Source organism: Martes martes, assembly GCF_963455335.1.
Source record: "Martes martes genome assembly, chromosome: 5".
NCBI lineage: Eukaryota > Metazoa > Chordata > Mammalia > Carnivora > Mustelidae > Martes > Martes martes.
Window position 1 is genome coordinate 98,440,199 of NC_137892.1, and position 18,637 is coordinate 98,458,835.

General features: G+C 37.5%; 1 protein-coding gene across 1 annotated transcript in view; it reads right to left on the minus strand.

Annotated features, from left to right (window-relative positions):
* Positions 1-18,637, minus strand: part of ADAMTS19 (ADAM metallopeptidase with thrombospondin type 1 motif 19) — a 245,365-nt gene that overhangs the window by 191,692 nt on the left and 35,036 nt on the right. Inside the window, exons 3-4 of the mRNA XM_080804588.1 lie at positions 8,162-8,327; positions 94-266 (exon numbers count right to left, since the gene is read on the minus strand). Coding sequence (XP_080660714.1) covers positions 94-266; positions 8,162-8,327 — 339 coding nt within the window. The remainder of the gene's footprint in view (positions 1-93; positions 267-8,161; positions 8,328-18,637) is intronic.

Sequence of the window (18,637 nt, forward strand, 5' to 3'; positions counted from 1 at the left end):
TGAGTTAATTTTTAAAGAATGTCATTATACTCACGCATTTCTTCCTTAGAGTTTTCTTGAAAAAATTCCAAGCGCACTTTAAAGTTTGCCTACCATATTTAAGATGGTTAGAATGAATCTCCTGGCTGCATCTGCTCCATGATAGGAAACCATTGCTGGGTCTGCAACCACTACAGTCTCTATGTTGTATTCTTGAGGTAATTTGTATGAATATCGTTTCCCTCTTCCACTTTCTGTTATTTTTTTAGATCTAGGTCTTCCTTTATCTGCAACAGAGAAATGGATTTTCCAGTGTAACTCCATATTGGCAAAGTAAATAAAAAAATTTGTTTCTTCAGTAATTTTAAAAAGTGTTTATTTAATACCAAATTATGATGATCATGATACAGTAGTGAGCAAAAAACAAAGAAGTTCCCTGCAACATGAAATCTAAAAGGGCATCTGGGTTTGGAGCATGACTTTGGAATCAAACACCAGACATCTACCATTTATTAGCTCTGCCACTCGGGAAACTAACATCACTCAGGTAGCCTTGGTTTCCTCATCTATAAAGTGAAAAACAGCAACATCTAGTGTTGTTCATGTCTTACAGTAAGATCGCATTACTCAAATTTCTAGCACAGAGTAAATAAAATAAAATAACCCAATAAAAAAAATCACAATTTTCTTTTTGAAACCAGTGACAAAATAAAGGTCTACTTGCAGAAATTGCTTAAAGTGATTGCCTCACACATCCTCAATTCAGGCAGAGACCCTTAATTACTAAAACATTATGCATGGGTTACAAAAGACTTGGTTCTGTCTTCCATCAGGATCCCACAGTAGAAGTTCCTCAGGGAAATAAAGATTCTTCAAACAGAGCCAACTAAAAGCAGTAACCACAAATAAACATATTTATACATTTAAGTGCATAAAATGTAAAATTTGTTTATTAAAACATGCCACTATCAGAATGAAAAGCATGCCACCAAGTGGGAGAAGATAGTTACAATACTTTTCCATAATAAATTAAAAGCTATTCTAAATCAGTAACAGATAACCCAACTGAAAAATTGGCAAAAGACCTGAACAGCCATTTCTCACACACAAGAAAAGACATCCAAATAGCGAATTAGCATATGAGAAGGTGCTCAGTCTCATTAGTCTTCAGGGAAATGCAAATTAAAACCACAATTAATTAAATTACCTAAAATCCCCAGAATGGCTAAAATAATGAGATGATTATACTAAGTGTTGACAAGAATGTGGGGAGAAATGGAAGTTCTATACACATACAGGCTGGGAGTTTAAATTCGGATAAACACTTTGAAAAACTGGCTAGCAGTAACCACTAAAGTTGAACACCTGTATATCCAATGACCAATGATCTAAAATATTTATTCCTCCAAAATGCATGCAAATCACATGTACAAATTATTCACAGTAGTATTTTAATAGTTGAAATAATCATCAATAGTATAATGGATGAAAAAATTTTGGCCTATTCATTCATACAACGGAATGTTCCAGAGCAAGGAAACTGAACCAACAACTGCAATGTGCAAGAACATGGATGAACTTCAAAAATATAATGCTGAGCAAAAAAGCCAATTATAGAAAAGTAGGTGGTGTATGCTTCCATTTATAGAAACAAAAGCTGGGAAGATGTGATGTTAGAAGTCAGGACAGTTAAGTATCTTGGAACATCTGTAATGCTGATATTTTCCATATTGTGATCTGAGTGTTAACTACATGGGAAAATTTTGGGAAATTTTCATCTTCATTCTGGGAAAATTCAGCCATTGGACACATCATTCATACAGATGCATGTGATACTTCAATAATGAATTTATTATTTTAATAGCTTTATTGAGATATGTACCTGACAACACATGGAGCCATTGAAGTGTACAATTCATTTAGTCTTAATAAATTTCTACACTTGGGCAACCATCTCCACAATGCATGGTTAAATCATTGATTACCTGTTCTGTTCTTGCTATTTATTTATCACCTCTTTTCTAAAACTTGTACTTGGGAGCCAACATCTTTACTATAGTCTTTACCATAATTTTAACAGAATCCCTAGAAGTAAACATGGGTGTTTAGTAGAGTCCTGTGGAGATAAACATGTGTGTTCAGTTGGCCATGTCTTCCTGGATGTCCCTAACTTTGTTTTGAATTTCAAAGAACTTGGGCGCCTGGGTGGCTCAGTGGTTTAAGCCGCTGCCTTCGGCTCAGGTCATGATCTCAGGGTCCTGGGATCGAGTCCCACATCGGGCTCTCTGCTTGGCAGGGAGCCTGCTTCCCTCTCTCACTCTCTCTGCCTGCCTCTCTGCCTACTTGTGATCTCTCTCTCTGTCAAATAAATAAATAAAATCTTTAAAAAAAAAAAAAAAAAAAGAACTCACAGTTCTAGTCCATCATGGTGATGTCTGATAAATTGCTTTCCTTGAGTCCTGTTCCAGGTTGAAGCCCTGGCTTGTCAATCCAATTCAAGGCTATTCTATTCTACTTTGCAAACTATCTGTTCTACCTTTCTTGCTCTCCAACATCTTTCCATGGTGCCAGGATTAATTTATACCTTGAATTTTTGTACCATTGGCTTCCTTCTATTACTGTCTTCTAGGCTTGACTGAGTTATCTCTGAAATCTAACACGAACTGGATCCCACTACCCTTGCTGGAAACTCTACTGTTCTGAGATATCTTCATAATTTACACTTTCTCCTTTTCTTACTAGCAGTGACCCAGACTAAAGTCTATTTAATGAACAGTTTTACCCAAATTATCAGAAAGAATTTGTTAACTAAGGTAACAAAAGTGTTATAAAAACAAATGCAAACACTCCCTATTTAATAATTTTTAAAAAAGCATTATATCATGAAACATGATGATGCTCAAGGACAAAAACAACAGTAGCCATCTGCAACAGGACCACAGAGTTAGAAGTGTACTTACTGGATCCATATTTAGTGATTAAAACCAAAGACCTTGATGAAAGACAACATAAGAAACTGGTTTTATTTGTATCTTGAGGTCATAACAATTAGAAATAAATTTTATGGTTTTTTCTAATCATAACCACAAACCTATCCACAGTTAGTATATTGTTATATACACTTACAATATTTAGTAGGAGGTATTCCTACAAGTAGATGAAAAGACTTGTCTTGGAAGGGTCAACACCAAATAAACTAACTATAGGAGGAAAGTATATATGCAGCTCTCTTACAAGGATACGCCACTGACCTTGTATGTGAAAATCGTGCAACGGTAGGAAGACAAAGGATGAAAAGACAGGCAAAATATTAGGAAGCAGACATCATCACAAGTAAAATTAATCAGACTTAGGGGAAGAAAAGGGAGGTGGTTAGAATTATTCTCCTTTGTTGCTGTTTTTATTTGTTTTGGTTTGTGCAGGGATGGGTGCGAGGTTGTTTGGATTTTATTTTTGAGTGACTAGGTAGATAGATGGCAGAGGATATCAGCAGAGGAATTTGGGAAAGAAGATGATGGGTTCCATTTTAGACTGAGTAAGTCTGAAGTGTCTGAGAGAGAGCAGAGTACTGGTGACTAAGCACCTGACAGGAGAGGTTAAACTGGGGATTGGAACTAATCAGTGTATAAGCGAGGTTGAACCCATGGGTTTGGATGACATCACCCTTGGGAAAGTGTGTGGTGCGAGAAACAGAAAGAAAAGGAGGAAACCCGAGGAAATGCTTACATTTAGGGAATGTACATATAGAACAAGATATGCCCATGGAGGAGACAGAGATGTAAGAAATATAAGATGAGAAGAAACCAAGGGGAGAGTTATAAAATGGGGGGCTTTTGAACTATAGCAAGAATGGTAAAAAGAAATGGTAAACAGAGAAAAAAGTTTGTTTCTTTTATCACCCCAGCTAGGGGCAGCTGTGCTAGCTCTAATCCACCAGTGTGCTACACCCTTATTTGCAAGTTATATTTAAGTAGATTACATGGAACATCCTAGAATGTTTCTTAACAATCTCAACTAAGTGGTAGACTCCATCATACAAGTTAACCATTGTGTATGAATCATGCATATTGAAGTAATCTTTTTATTAAGTTATGTTCTTTGATGGCTTCATTGTCTACATCAACTACGCTAAGCTTGTTTTTCATCTCCCAAATCTTGAGACCATTTTCTACCCGTACGCATGCATGAAAACAACATAGTTGATAGCACACGCTTCCAGTTAGTGAAGAAATTTTAAAATGTGTGCTCACCAATGCTCAATGTGTGCTCTCCATAATGCCCTACACATAGTGACAGCAGTCTCCACAACAGTTATGGATGACATATGGAAACTATTTCTGGTGAAGTTAGCTCTAAGAATAGAGGGGATCTCTATGCCCCGCTCAAAGTGATCGGAGTTCTTTAGTTTTACAAACCTCCTTGCAACAGTGAGTCCTAGACGTATAAGTTTTTACTAAAATGTTATATAATATATATTAATGTCACTTGCCTGCTTTAAACCTTTTTGCTCCCCTACAAAATCCTTATCATAGCACATATAATGAAGTCCCTTCATCATCCAGTTCATGACTACCTTTCCAGAGTTGCATCTCATGTCCATACTGCAGCCACTTGGCTTCAGCTCCCTCAGCTGATGCTTTCTCCTGCCTTCATACTTCTGCACGCAATTCTGCTTTTGCCTGAAATGTTCTTCCCTGCCTGACAACAGGCACTAAAAACTTCACACGAGTTTTTCACCTTCTGACATAGTCTCATTTAATTTTGACAAGAGCTCTGAGGTTCAAGTATCACTATCCCCATTCTGTATAATGTACATGAAGTGTTTGAGAGAGTCAGTCTTCTAAAGTCGCACAGCTACAAAGTGGTAGCGTAAGTTTGTGAACACAGGGAGAGACTCCGAAGTTTATTATCAGAATCCGCACACTCTGTTCCCCCTTCTCTCAGAGATGTAAGTCTGTAATCAAGATAAGTTTTACTTGATCTTTGCGGCTCAGGCCCTGATATCAGATGCGTGGTTTCTTGTGTACTGACCCTGTCAGAATCCTTATCATACTACAGTATAATTACTCACTTACCAGTTTGTCTAAAATAATACAGTGGTTTCCTCTTAAGAATAAGAGCTGCGCCATTTAGCTCTATATCTCTGCAAAGTGACTGGTAGTGCTTGTGTTACAAATAGAGAAGCTATGGAGCTTGGAAAGTGGAAACAGTATGGAGGTTCCACAAAAACTTAAAAAATAGAAATACCACCTCACCCAATAATTACACTGCTAGGTATTTACTCAAGGAAAATGAAAACTTGAAAAGACATACCCAGCCCTATGTTTACTGTAGCATTATTTACAATAGCTAAGATAAGGAAGCAACCGAAGCGTCCATGGAAAAATGAATGGATAAAGAGGATACTATATATATATTCAATGGACTAGCACTCAGCTATAAAAAGAATGAGATCTTGCCATGCATGACAACATAGATGGACCTAGAAGGCATTATGCTAAGATAAGTAAGTCAGACAGAGAAAGACAAATACTATATGATTTCACATATATGTGGAATCTACAAAACATAATAACAAACGACAACAACAAAAAACCCCATAAACAGACTCATAAATACAGAGAATGACCTAGTGGTTGCCAGAGGAAAAGGGTGTGGGGTAATAGGTGTAACAGGGGAAGGGGATTAAGAGGTACCAACTTCTTCTTTACAAAATAAATGCAAAGTACAGCATAGGGAATATAGTAAAAAATACTGTACTGATTTTGTATAGTGACAGAAAGTAACTACACTTACTGTCATGAGTGCTGAATAACGTACAGAGTGTCAAATCACTGTGTGGCACACTTGGAACTAATATAACATTGCATGGCAACGATACTAAAATAAAATTTTAGAAGAATTTATGGGAATTGACAGGAGAACTGAGTTGGAATAAAACCAAAGCTATGCCTTGGATCCAGGGGGGGTCTCTGGCTCTCAACCTCATGTGCCTTCTCTATATTATCTTCTATAGAAGAACATAATAAAGTCATCCTAAAGGATAAAGTTTCCTGTTCAGAAAAAATATTCATGAAGTCAGTACATAGAAACATAATATAGGAAGGCATCAAAATGATAAAGGAGACTAGTGCAAGGACCAATTTGAATACAAGGAAACTTTTTCATTCCGCGGCATGAAGGCAAACACTGCAACATTATCCAAAGCTGAATCAAGGGTTTAATATGTTACCAATCAACCTGATCTGAAGTAAAAAGGGAAGAGCTACAATTAGACATATTGGTAAAAGTGAATCAATGTTTTATTTCACATATTGCTATTTTTAAAGCCATTTTTAAAATTTCAGACCTAAATTTGAAAATAGGTAAACTCGGCGAATCACCCAATTGCTAGCTTAATACTCCTTGCATGCAAGTTCCTGACCCAAATAGTCTGGTCAATTAATACTGAACCGTCATGCCTTCAAAATAAACACAATAAGAAACTTCATGAGCAATGTTTGCCAAATAGTAACTGTTTATTTATGCTTTGTAAGGCTAGTAAAATTAAGAATTTTCTAGAAATCTTTCTTCTACGCACCATGGCACACAAAGCCTGCTTTGTGTCATCCTGTTCATGGTAGTTAGAACAGCTGGAACTTACTCCGATTTGGAAGTCACACAGCATAGATTTTTAGTATAATTCATACAAGACATTTTCCTTAAATGGACTAAATTCAAGGTGTTGCTGCTATCATTCCTCGACACAAGAGACTTTCTTTGGCTTTGTCATAACGCTATGACTTCTGTTCAGCAGTTTTATCTCCTTGGTGTCTATATACTTCTTTGAAGAGAGAAGAGGGATATGTCTTACTTAAATTGACTAAATGAATGAATAGAGGGGCACAGAGATCTACTTAACCCGCTCTGAAGATGCTTGCCATACAGACTGATACCATGAGGTTTCATGGAAGAAAACAGAAATCACAGATTAATTTGAGATATATACACCGAAACAGAAATAGAGTGTAATTCTTCCTGAATCTGAACACTGTAAGCCACCAATGATAGGAGCAACCTATGCCTGCTGTAAATGTTACTAATTGTCACAAGTCATAGACCAAAACTAGCCTCAAATACCATAACCAACTTTCAAATTGGTATCCTGGCCCTCACTCTACTGACACCTAATTTTAAATCTGCAAGTCAATTTTTTATGCCTTTACAACAAAATTCTTATCTAAATTCATGTTACCTCAGATTCTAACTAGAAATGTTTTTCCTGTCAGTGACTATTAACTGAGATGTCTGGATTAGATATCTAACAATTTTTCCTAGGGACACTTCTAATTATTTTCTGAGTGTTGGCTATTACTTTCGGATCCTACTTACATAATAGAAATCATCCATTTTCCTCACCGTTCTTGCACAGAGATCTCTAACACAGAGATCTCTGCCAAAGGAAGTAAGAAAGCGCCCAAAACAGTCAACCCCATTTTATCTCTGTGCAGAACTGGCAGAGACTAGGATTTGATGGTCGGAAATGTTTATGAGCTTCTGAAATGTCCAGATTGAAGGTATTCTGATACTGAGAATAAAATTCAAAGAAATAAATCTTTACTCTTCTCCCTATTACACTGTTAATTTTAACCTCCAAGATTATTTTTACTTGGGCCAAATTTAAAAGAAGAAGAAGGAGGAGGAGGAGGAGAAGAACGGGAAGGAGAACAAGAAGAAGAAGAAGGAAGAAGTAGAAGAGGCATTGGGTCGAAGTAAAGACAACTATGATGGGCTCAAAGAGGTGGACTAAAATAAGGCCATGAGCTCACAGTATTCAGTTTCAGGAGATCAGGAATTCTCTTGATGTCATGTCTATGCCAGTGAGGTAAACAGTACACCATGAGGAACATTCCACAGTTCGAAAGAGATATAGGGCATGTTACATATTAATCTCTGAAGTCCCTCTGGAGTTCCATTTTTTGATACTAAAATGTAGCACTTTGCAGAAGACTAAAAGAGAAGTCTAAAATCAATATATTTAATGGTTATTGACCAGAAGAGATTCCACATTTTGAGAAAAGTATAAAACTAGTATATGGAGGGATGAACAGACGGACAGACAGAAAGAAAGGGAAGAGAAAAAATCTTAATGTATTCATCTCACATTGCATATTTGTGAAACCCTTCCAGGAGAAGGCATTACCTGAAATGATACCACAGTAATGACTGTGAGGAGCTGACTTCTCTGTGACTTTTTCCTCCACGGACCTTTTCTGCCTATATACACGGTGTGGGTGACCCGTTATGGCCATTGTATCATTGAGTGGTTCAATAAATATGAAGTCCTCATTGAGCTGTATAAATCCCATCTGGAAATATATAACATAAAAAGATACGTAAGAAATACTATTTGGATAAATTACTTTCTAGGCTCTCCTACTCACACACACTCTATTTCCTTTCACATATATGCATACGTTCTAGTGAAGCTTTTTCGGCAACGCCACTAAAAGGTAACTGTCTTCCCATTTTATTACTTCATCTTGACATACTTTATTGCACTAGCATAAACTTCATTTAGTTAGACTTAGCCTGTGTGGGTGGGAGGCTAGATGCCAGCAACAGATGCACAGTAAAAATTCTGGAATGGTTAAAGGCTCACTTTGGGAGACCCATGGGGTCACTTACATGTAGGCATGTATAGAAGACCAATACGGTTTTTAATTGCATGCACCACATTGTCCAACTTCTCAACAATCATTATTTAATAAAGTAATTCATGTAACATGTCAAACCAAAGGCAGGTGACAGTGCACTGAAATTATTATATAAAATACTCCTGAAACCATGTACTAAACATTTTTAAAACCTTTGCTCAGTGAAGTACAGAAAAAAATGAATCATCACTTACACAAGCATGTTTCAAGTCATATAATGCCATGTTTTTAAACTTAGCCAATTGTAGACAGAGAGCTAAAAACTGTAAAATATGGTTATTGTCAATAAAAAGAACTTATAACAAGTAGGTAGGTATCCTTTTATTATATTGAGGCTAAGCCTTGTCATTTCTTTCCTTCCTTTTTTAAAACATAAATTTATATTATAACTAGGAAAATATTCCACAGAGACATACGACTTGACCTTTTTGATTTTTATTATTTTATTCTGCAGTGATGTATATATTACATGTATAAAATACACATAATACGTATACTTGACTATTCTGTTAACTCTTTAGCCAGTGTTTTTGAAGAAATAATCCCTTAGAACCTGCATTTTTCATACCCAGTCTACTATCAAAGTTCTTCATTCTGTTTTGAATTATCTAAAAACTATGTATAGTTCACTTTAATTTGATCCACATACAACTAGAATAGTAATAATATACTTACTTCTTCAGATTCAGTAATTCTTCTATACAGAATGTTAAGAAAAATTAAATCTATACTAAAAAGAGGTGTATTTTCCTTAAAAGTATGGAAGAGACTTTTTCTTTCGTTTTAATCATTAAAGTGTATTACATCTTCTCTCCAGAAAGACTAGATGATTGCCAATATGCCATCTCATTTTATTCTATATTGAATCGATGTTACAAAATATTTTAAGAATAAATCTAAAAATACTCATCACTTTTTAAATCAAATTTTTATAATACTAATAAAATTCTCAAGTACTAGAGTAACAGTTCCATCGCCTCTGTCTGTTGTGTCCCTCTCCTTGTCTTTCATAGACACACACACACACACACACACACACACTGGGCGTGGGGATAATGGAGAAAAGATTACTGTGACAATTCTTGTAAAACATATCAGGAATGTATTATATACTTGGGCCATTTTGGGGTGATTTTTAATATGAATTACAGTGAGTTGTTTTCCACACATGTGTTCATTGTCTCTGATGTAAAACTAGAATGAATTTTGAAGTAATTACAAGAAAGGCAAAAAAAATCTTCCCTTGATAGAGAAAAGGTCAGTATATATTTAAAACTAGAAGTAATAATCATTAAGATGTAGTACATCTACACAGGGATTGAGAGTGCATGGTAGCACAGTATGTATCACTGATGCACGCTGTGAAAATACAAAAATATGTTACTCTTATCTCATATATCAGTATGCTTCTGAGGTTCAGTCAGTATTGAAGGTCACTAATACAACTGACAGTGTGTCTGATGATGAAAATAATAAGTATTATGATGCTCAGTAAGAACATCTCAAACAAACATGCTCAGTTTCCTTAAATCACAAATTTATAACCTGATACATTCTTTCAAAAGGTTATAAGTATAGTTGGATTTAGAACAATAAACCAAGGGGCACCTGGGTGGCTCAGTTGTTAAGCATCTGCCTTAGGCTCAGATCATGATCCCAGGGTCCTGGGATTGAGCCCCATATCGGGGTTCCTGCTCCATGGGAAGTCTGTTCTCTCTGTCCCTCTCCCCCAGCTTGTGTTCCCTCTCTCGCTGTGTCTCTCTTTGTCATATTCATAAATGATAAATCTAAAAAAAATAAACCAAATAAAATGGAATTGCATACCAACATACAAAGTTTAATGACTCCAAAAACAGATTGTGGACTGAAGATTATTTGGATTCATAACCTACTACTAAGCAACTTTGATAAAGATACAGTGACTTAATCTACACAACTGTAGGACTGTGCAGAACATTGACTTTTGACAAGCACATGTAATGCTCTTATCATAGGATGTGATACTGGGTAACCACTCAATAAATGCTCACCATGATTTTTATTTTATTAATTAGAATAACCACAAGAAATCAAAGCACGCAAACATTTGAGTATGAAGTGGTGACCTCAGGAGTCCAAAGAATCAAAACTGATCCACCTTTGTATCCCCATAGGACCATACTAAATATTGTCTGAAATAATTTTTTTTAAGTTAGGATTTGGAAACCACTTCCTAGAAATTATTTGCTGTGTTAGAACTTTATCTGCAGATATTTTTAAAAACAAGAAGCCATTTTTGAAAAGGAAAAAAAATGTTGGAATAATTATAAATAGTGACTCAATCATTCAATACATATTTACTGTCTGACTACAGTGTGCCCGACTCAGCTCACTCAGGGGTAAAGTTAGCACTAAGTGATTAGCGTTCTTTCTTCAGGGAAGGGTTTTCCATCTGAGACCAGAATACTATCCTAAAGAAAGGGAAATGCTCTAGCTTAGGTCACTATCTTTCAAGATAATTCCTTATATTAAAGCTGAACTACAGAAAGACTTGAGGTCTTCGGTGCCACCATGAAAGCCTCATGTTTCCCATTAACCTCTGTGCACAAGGGTCCCTGTGCACAAGGGTCAATAATCCGGCAGCATTCACATTAGTGCAAACACTGTCCTTTAAGTTTCAGAAGGAAAGAAAAGAGAATGTGAATGAATATCATACAGCACACCATCTAAAATAAATGCAAGACTTGTAAGCACTTTTCTCCCAGATTGCTCTTATTTAGATTTTTCAAAATGATTTTAAATGTTTTGAGACATTTCACACAAAATTTGGAAATGAAATTAAGTTTAACAGGTGTTCCCTACCTTATTTCTGTTATCATGTGCATATTCGCATATGGTGACATCTGTTCTTTTGCCTTGAATGTTATTCTTTGATTTCACAATTTAGCAAGAATTTCAGTTATTTTGCAAATTTACCCTCAATTACATTGACATGTTACCACTCATTTCTTTTTTTTTTTTTACTAGTTCTGACATTTTATTTCTCTATTTAGATGCCTCTGTGCTTTATTAAGACAACAAAGAAAATGATCTTCATGTAGGTGCACTGGAACTGTCACTAAATTCTAAGCACAGAAAATTTGATTTGGTGAATGTGCCAAATACACTGTTGGTGAAATGCTCCAATTAACCAATATAAATATTTCATGTTTTCAAATTCAAGTTAATTATGGTCTTTTAAATAGATCCTAAAACTCTAATGCAAACATAACTTAAAAATAACTTATGGGCATCTGGGTGGCTCAGTCAGCTAAGCATTGGATTCTCAGTGTTGGCTCAGGTCATGATCTCAGGGTGGTGAGATCGAGCCCTGAAACCTCCAGCTCCACTCTCAAGGAAACCTGCTTGAGATTCTCTCTCTCTCTCTCTCCCTCTTTCTCCATCCTTCCCACACTCTCTTTCTCTCTCATAAATAAATAAATAAATTTTTTGTAAGTGACTTAAAAATTGGAAACCAACATGGCACTCTCCACTCTTGTTCCCCCTCTTTGCTGGCAGGGTACTTTACTTCCACCACCTCACAGCCCATTCCCTCACAGAACTGAAACGCTACTATAGTTACCTCAGATTTTCTCTTCATTCTTCCCTGATTCTTTCTGGAAAACTATTTTCCAGAACCTTGGTTTTCTGGGTCAGCTTTCAGTGGGTTGGCTGAAGATATTTATCTGAGGCTCAAACCTCATATTGTCAGTCTTTGATAATGTCCTATTTTAAAAATACATAGCATATTGTAAGAACTCCATAGCAGAAGTGCTAAAGGACATGAAGAATGTGTTAGAGCATTATAATTTCAGGATATCCGAAGTGTCTTGAGGGATAGCAGAATCTGGATACAATGAGGGCAAGGCTGTTCCCAGGAGAGATGTTATGAGCAAAGGCAAAGAGGACATGGAGTATAGCTAAGAGTTAAGAAGATGCCTGCTTTGAGTAGAGAGATGGGAAAATGTAGCATAAAAACAAGATGAACCCACATAATTGAAAACATCAAATGATGAAATTCTTGATAGGAAAGTCAATGTCCTGAGGTTCTGAGGATGATTACTCTCTTGTCTGAGCACAGGTATATCAGAGAATTAGTGAGGCTCTAAAAGAAGCCCAAATGTTTTGTTTCTACACAGCAATTACAGAAGTTGTGAAAAGATCTGGCATCTTGAGATGCTCATGAAAATATTGTAGACACATGGCTGATGCTCTACATGAACGAACAATGTACATTTGGCTTTGAGTATTTTTTTCTACAGTAATGTTACAGTATACATCTCATTAAGTAAATAAAGTATATAAAGCATTATATAGTTCAGAGTGTAACCATAATATAGGGCTTGATGTAAATTATAATACTGTAGGTTTGTTTGATGCTTTATTCAAAAGACATCATTTTCAATAATACTATAAATAGCAGTGATTTTTCATGCATTTGTGTATTCAATACATACAAGCAAGTCTATTAAAATACACTTCTGACACCCTATCTATCCTACTGTCTTACAGTGCTGAACTCTTTCTGACTTGACCCTTTTGATGTTTCCCCTCTACGCCCACAGGGGGAAATTCTAAATCCTTTGTGAAGATATAAAAGTGTAAGGTCATGATAAACTCTTGCCTACCTCTTCAGCTTTATTTTTACTACTTAAACTTTATATATAACCACAACAAACACATTTTTAAAGATTTTGTTTATTTATTTGACAGAGAGACAGAGAGCTCAGAAGCAGGGAGAGCAGCAGAGGCAGAGAGAGAAGCAGGCTCCCCACTGAGCAGGGAGCCTGATGTGGGGCTCCATCCCGGGACCCTGAGATCATGACCTGAGCTGAAGGCAGAGGCTTAACCGACTGAGCCACCCAGTGCCCCCAACAAACACATTTTAATTATGTGAACAAATTTCATAATTTAACATATTTCAGAATAACTTTTAGTTGTATGATCACATCTTAGTACATTGCACATGCTGGTTTCTCTTTCCAGAAGTCATTCTCGATTATTTCTTCAAAAACAAGCCAACCTGGCCCTCTCTCCAAAGTAACCAGTACTTCCCTGATCCACTTCTACACTGTACCTTTCCCGTTATTACACTAATCAGTCCGCTATAGTTATGGTTGTTGTGTGTCCCTGATCAGACCATGGGCTATTTGGGGCAAGGGCTTTGGGCACAGAGCTCAGCTTCATGCCTTCAACACAAAAGGCCTAGTATACATCAGGTGCTCAGGGAATGTAGCTTTTACCTTAACATACTCTTCCTTTTTGGGATAAAAAGAAAACATGTCCATTCAATGCTCGAGACCATCTATTCCACCTGTAAACTCCATCTGAGGGGACATTACTATTCAATTTCTCCCCTCCGGCTTTCCCAGCATTGCCTTCCTTGTGAGCTCAAGTTCTATCTTTAGGAAAAGCCTTCATGAGACCACACTGTTAACATTATTCTGTTTTCTTTCTTTGCCAAAGGGCTTCAGAAAGTATCCTGAAACTCTGAGGGTAGAAGCAAACCTAGAAATCACTGGGCCATCAAAGGAGTTTAAAATCAAGAAAACCGAGACTTGGAAATGTGGCATAACTTGCCTAGAATCACACAGAGAGTTCATCTGAGTATCAGGGCTGGAATCTAACACTCCCAGTTTCCAAATTTGTTTTTGGTTTTAACACATCACTCTAAATTTGCGTGCTACCTGCATTTTCCTTTCCCCCACTGAACTCTGGAAATTGTTCTAAGGCCGCCCACCATTTCCTGTCCTTTGTTCTCCTCCCTGAGGCATTTGGCCCTTGACCACTTTTCTTCTCCAGGAATATTACATTGCTCTTGCTCTCTTCTCTAGCAACTGTTTCTGTTTCCTTAAACTGGTCACGTTCCTCACTCCAAAGCAGGTCTTTGGTCAGCAACTGCTGTCTGCAGTAATCCCTCCCAAAGGTTTTATAACACCCTCTATGGAGCCAATACCCAAATCCCCAATCCCCCTCCCAGCCCACTACTTCCATTGAAGATCCATGCTCCTCCCTGTTCACTTCTCATCCCCTCACTTCAGACGTGTGATCCTTCTCCCACACCAGTGCCCCTCTCTGAATATGCATCTCTGTTCATGCCTCAAACTAATCTCTAGTTACCTAGGCTAAAGAAAATATAGAGTCTTTTTCTCTTTACTTCTTCTAAAATATTTACAAGAAAACAATAATGTAAGAAAATAATATGCCTGAGTGCCAGACACTGTGTATATATGTTTTCACTTAATCAACCGGCAAGCTTGTGCCATGTAGGCTAACTTCACTAGTTTCATAGTTGAAAAAAGTGAGTTTCAAAAAGATTTACTGTGTCCTAAGGTCACAAATCAGTATGTGGCGAAGACAGGATTCAAACCAAAGAGTGCCTTTGTGAGGTCATCTGAGGAAGTCTAGGCCATATCACTGTTATTACAAATTACTCTCATCTTTAAAAAATTTTGCACTGAGGATTTGAGGTCAGGCACAACACCTCACAAATGGTAGATGTCCAAAATTTGATATCAATAGCAAGGCCAGGTCCCATCCCTCAAAAAGCAGAAGACAAAAATACTGTGTTAGGCTCTGAACTTTATCCTGAGCTGACTGTTTTATATGATGAGACGCATTAGCTGCCGAAGGCAAAATGGGTTTCTGAGAGGGCTGAGGGCTTCACCTCCAGACCCCCTTCAGTGCTATGAACCCAGTCACTCGCCCAAGTGGGAGAGAACATTTGGGAGAACATTTCAAGTACTGAGTTCTTCTTTCCTTCTTCCTTTGTTTTACAATTCTCTTTTCTATTTTCTTCCTTAAAATGTCTCCAGATCATAAAACCAGAATATTTAAATAGCAGAACACTTGAAAGATATAATTTTAAAAAAGCAAATCATGATCCAAAATCCCATATCATATAGGATGATTACAAAGGTACATGTATATTTCTTCCTAGTCTATTAACATACACAAAGACACACAAGTAGATATGCGGGTATGTACCTGTGTGTGTGTGCATGTGTGTGTCTACACATGCACACATTTTTTTTAAAGATTTTATTTATTTGACAGAGAGAGACAGATCGCAAGTAGGCAGAGAGAGAGGGGGAAGCAGGCTCCCTGCTGAGCAGAGAGCCCGATGTGGGGCTTGATCCCAGGACCCTGAGATCATGACCTGAGCCGAAGGCAGAGGCTTAACCCACTGAGCCACCCAGGCGCACCCACATGCACACATTTGTTCAAGTTTTATATTCTACTTTACTTTTCCATTTAAGAATAGCTTCAATGCTACTTTGTTTCTTAATGGTATTAAATAATCTTTATAAGCCTGGTTTTTAATTGCTGAATAACAGTGTACCCTCTAAACATATCATAATTTATTAGCTATTCTTTCATTTGACCATCTGTTCAATAAATGAGGATTGACTTCGTACAGCCAGAGGTCGGGGACAGCAGTGATGGTCCAGGCTGGCAAGACCTGTCACCAATTTACCCACACTCCAGGAAGGGATACAATTTGCTATTTATTTGAGTGAGTCAAAGCTACACATAAAATTGCTCTATCACTGTTAATAAGCTTTACCTTGATGGTTTAGACACTCATTTATGTCTGTGTTCTATTTCTCTCTCTCTCACACACACACACACACATACACAGTTTCAAATATAGCCTGGAAGTATCCCCTCATATACCTAAGGGACAAGGCAGGCACTGAAAGTGACCAACTAGAGAAGACAAACCAGCCCTCTTCAAAAGACAACTGTGAAACCCCAACAGACTGAGGGGCATCTCTGAAGAGGACAGCCTCCCAAGAACTCATAAGTGTGGCCCATGAGAGATAGAGAGTCACCATTTTAAGCACCTATCAAACATAATGCTCAACACCACTATCCCATCACACAATTACCATGCAATGACTCTGTCACCAAGCCATGATATCACTAGTCACCCAAACATACTCCTCCTTCCTGCCTCCCTTACAGCTTCTGCCCTCGAGGAGCCAGAGGAAGCTCAGGGCACTGAGCAGGAGAAACGGAAGCCCTGGCTGGGGAAACAGCAAGGACTCTGACGTCCTTCCCCCTTCTTCACTGCAAGTCAGTAGCTCTAAGCAAGCCTGAATGTGGAAGGCATGTGGCAGAGAGACTAACTCTATGGAAATTTGGAGGGTTTGATGATTAGAGGATAAATATTTTAACTACCAGAGACTTTTTGTGACTAAATTTACCAAGTGACTTCTCACAACCTAAGTGTGAACAACACCAGAAAGAAGCCCAGGGGGAATAAACCCCCAGTTTCATGACGGCAGCCTTTGAGTCCTGTTTACTCAGTGAAAAGTTCTATGTGTACAATATGACTTCGGATGCCAAGTATTTCAAGGATTAGAGAGTGATGCGGGGAAGGTCTTTTGGGTGAAGTGACATCTGAGCAGAGATCTGAGAGTTGGCCAGGGCAAGTAGGAGGGAAAACATTCTAGGCAGAAGGAGAAGCAAAGACCCTGAGAGGGGACCAGCTTAGCATGTGTAAGGAAAAGCAAGGTTGGAATGCCTGGAGTGCGGAGATTCCTGGGAAAATGATGACTGGAAAGGAACTCAGGGGCATTCCCTGACAGTATCACTTACCTGATACATATTCAAAAATAAACCCTGATGAGATCCTCCTGTGGTTTTTAGACTATTTATCTTTTCTTGGACACTGGCTAGAGATTTTACCAGGGATGCTTCATGATGACCTTCTGTGCTATGTTCTTTCAAGACTTATTTTATCTCCATAATAATTACTCAGGAACACATGTCACTCTTACCAATGAAAAAAATATGCTTTCTCTCCCATTTTTTTGAAAACCATTGGCCTCCTCTAACTTTTCACCAGCATTTGACAGAGAGATGCATTTTAAAACAATTTCAAAATGTTCCTTTTTAACTCCATTATAGATAAGCAACATCACAAGTATAATTATAAAAAGAAGCTGTAACTATGTTGAAGATGTGAAAAGTGGCAAGCACGTGTAAAGTGGAAAATAAGTTCTCCATCCCAACATTTAGTATCCAAAATCACTGACTTTTTGCTATAAGGAGGGTTGTCTCATTTCTCATTTTATAGTCTATTTTTTACACAAATCAAGAAAAGGCATTGATTTGATTTTCATATGCTCTCTAACATCCATTCACTTTACTGTAATCTCTCATTGCTTAGAATGATTTTTAATTTAATCCTTCAGGATTTTTTAGAAAACATTGATTTATTTATTTTATAGAGAATGCATGGTGGGGAGGGGCAGAAGGAGAGACAGAATCCCAAGCAGATTCCTCACTGAGCGTGGAATCGGACATGGGGCTCGATCTCATGATCCTGATATTATGACCTGAGCCAAAATCAAAAGTTGGATGCCTGCATGACTGAGCCACCCAGGTGCCCCATCCCTCAGGATTTTTATGGAGTCTTTAAATGTGCAAAAACGTGAGTTGAGAAATAGGCAGAAAATTCCATTTTAAATCTACTTCTAAGTTTATCAACCAGTCTAGCCAAAAGTTATTGTGTCCTACTGTATCTTCCTGATGATTACGTGTTACAAATGTACCTATTGAAAACCTGCTACATGACAGCATGCAGGCACTAATGCTTCAAAAATGAAAAGAGATTTTAATTCCTATCTTCACGGTCCTTATATATTAGAGAGAAAGAAAGAAAAATCAGGTATCCAGACAAATATATTTAAGGAATTAGAAATTGTGGAAAGTATCATTGAAGAAACAAACAAAGATCTGAGAGAAATAGAATGGAGATTGAGATGGGGTGGCCCACTAAGACCTGTCTAAGGAGTGAGCGTCGGAGGCAAGATCCGAAGAAGGAGCCAGCCATATCAAAAAGACTACAGGCAAGAGAAGATTGGTGTATTTGGCAGAGGATGCTGTATACCAAGACTATGGCCCTGGAGTAGTCAACAGGAGGAACTCAACAG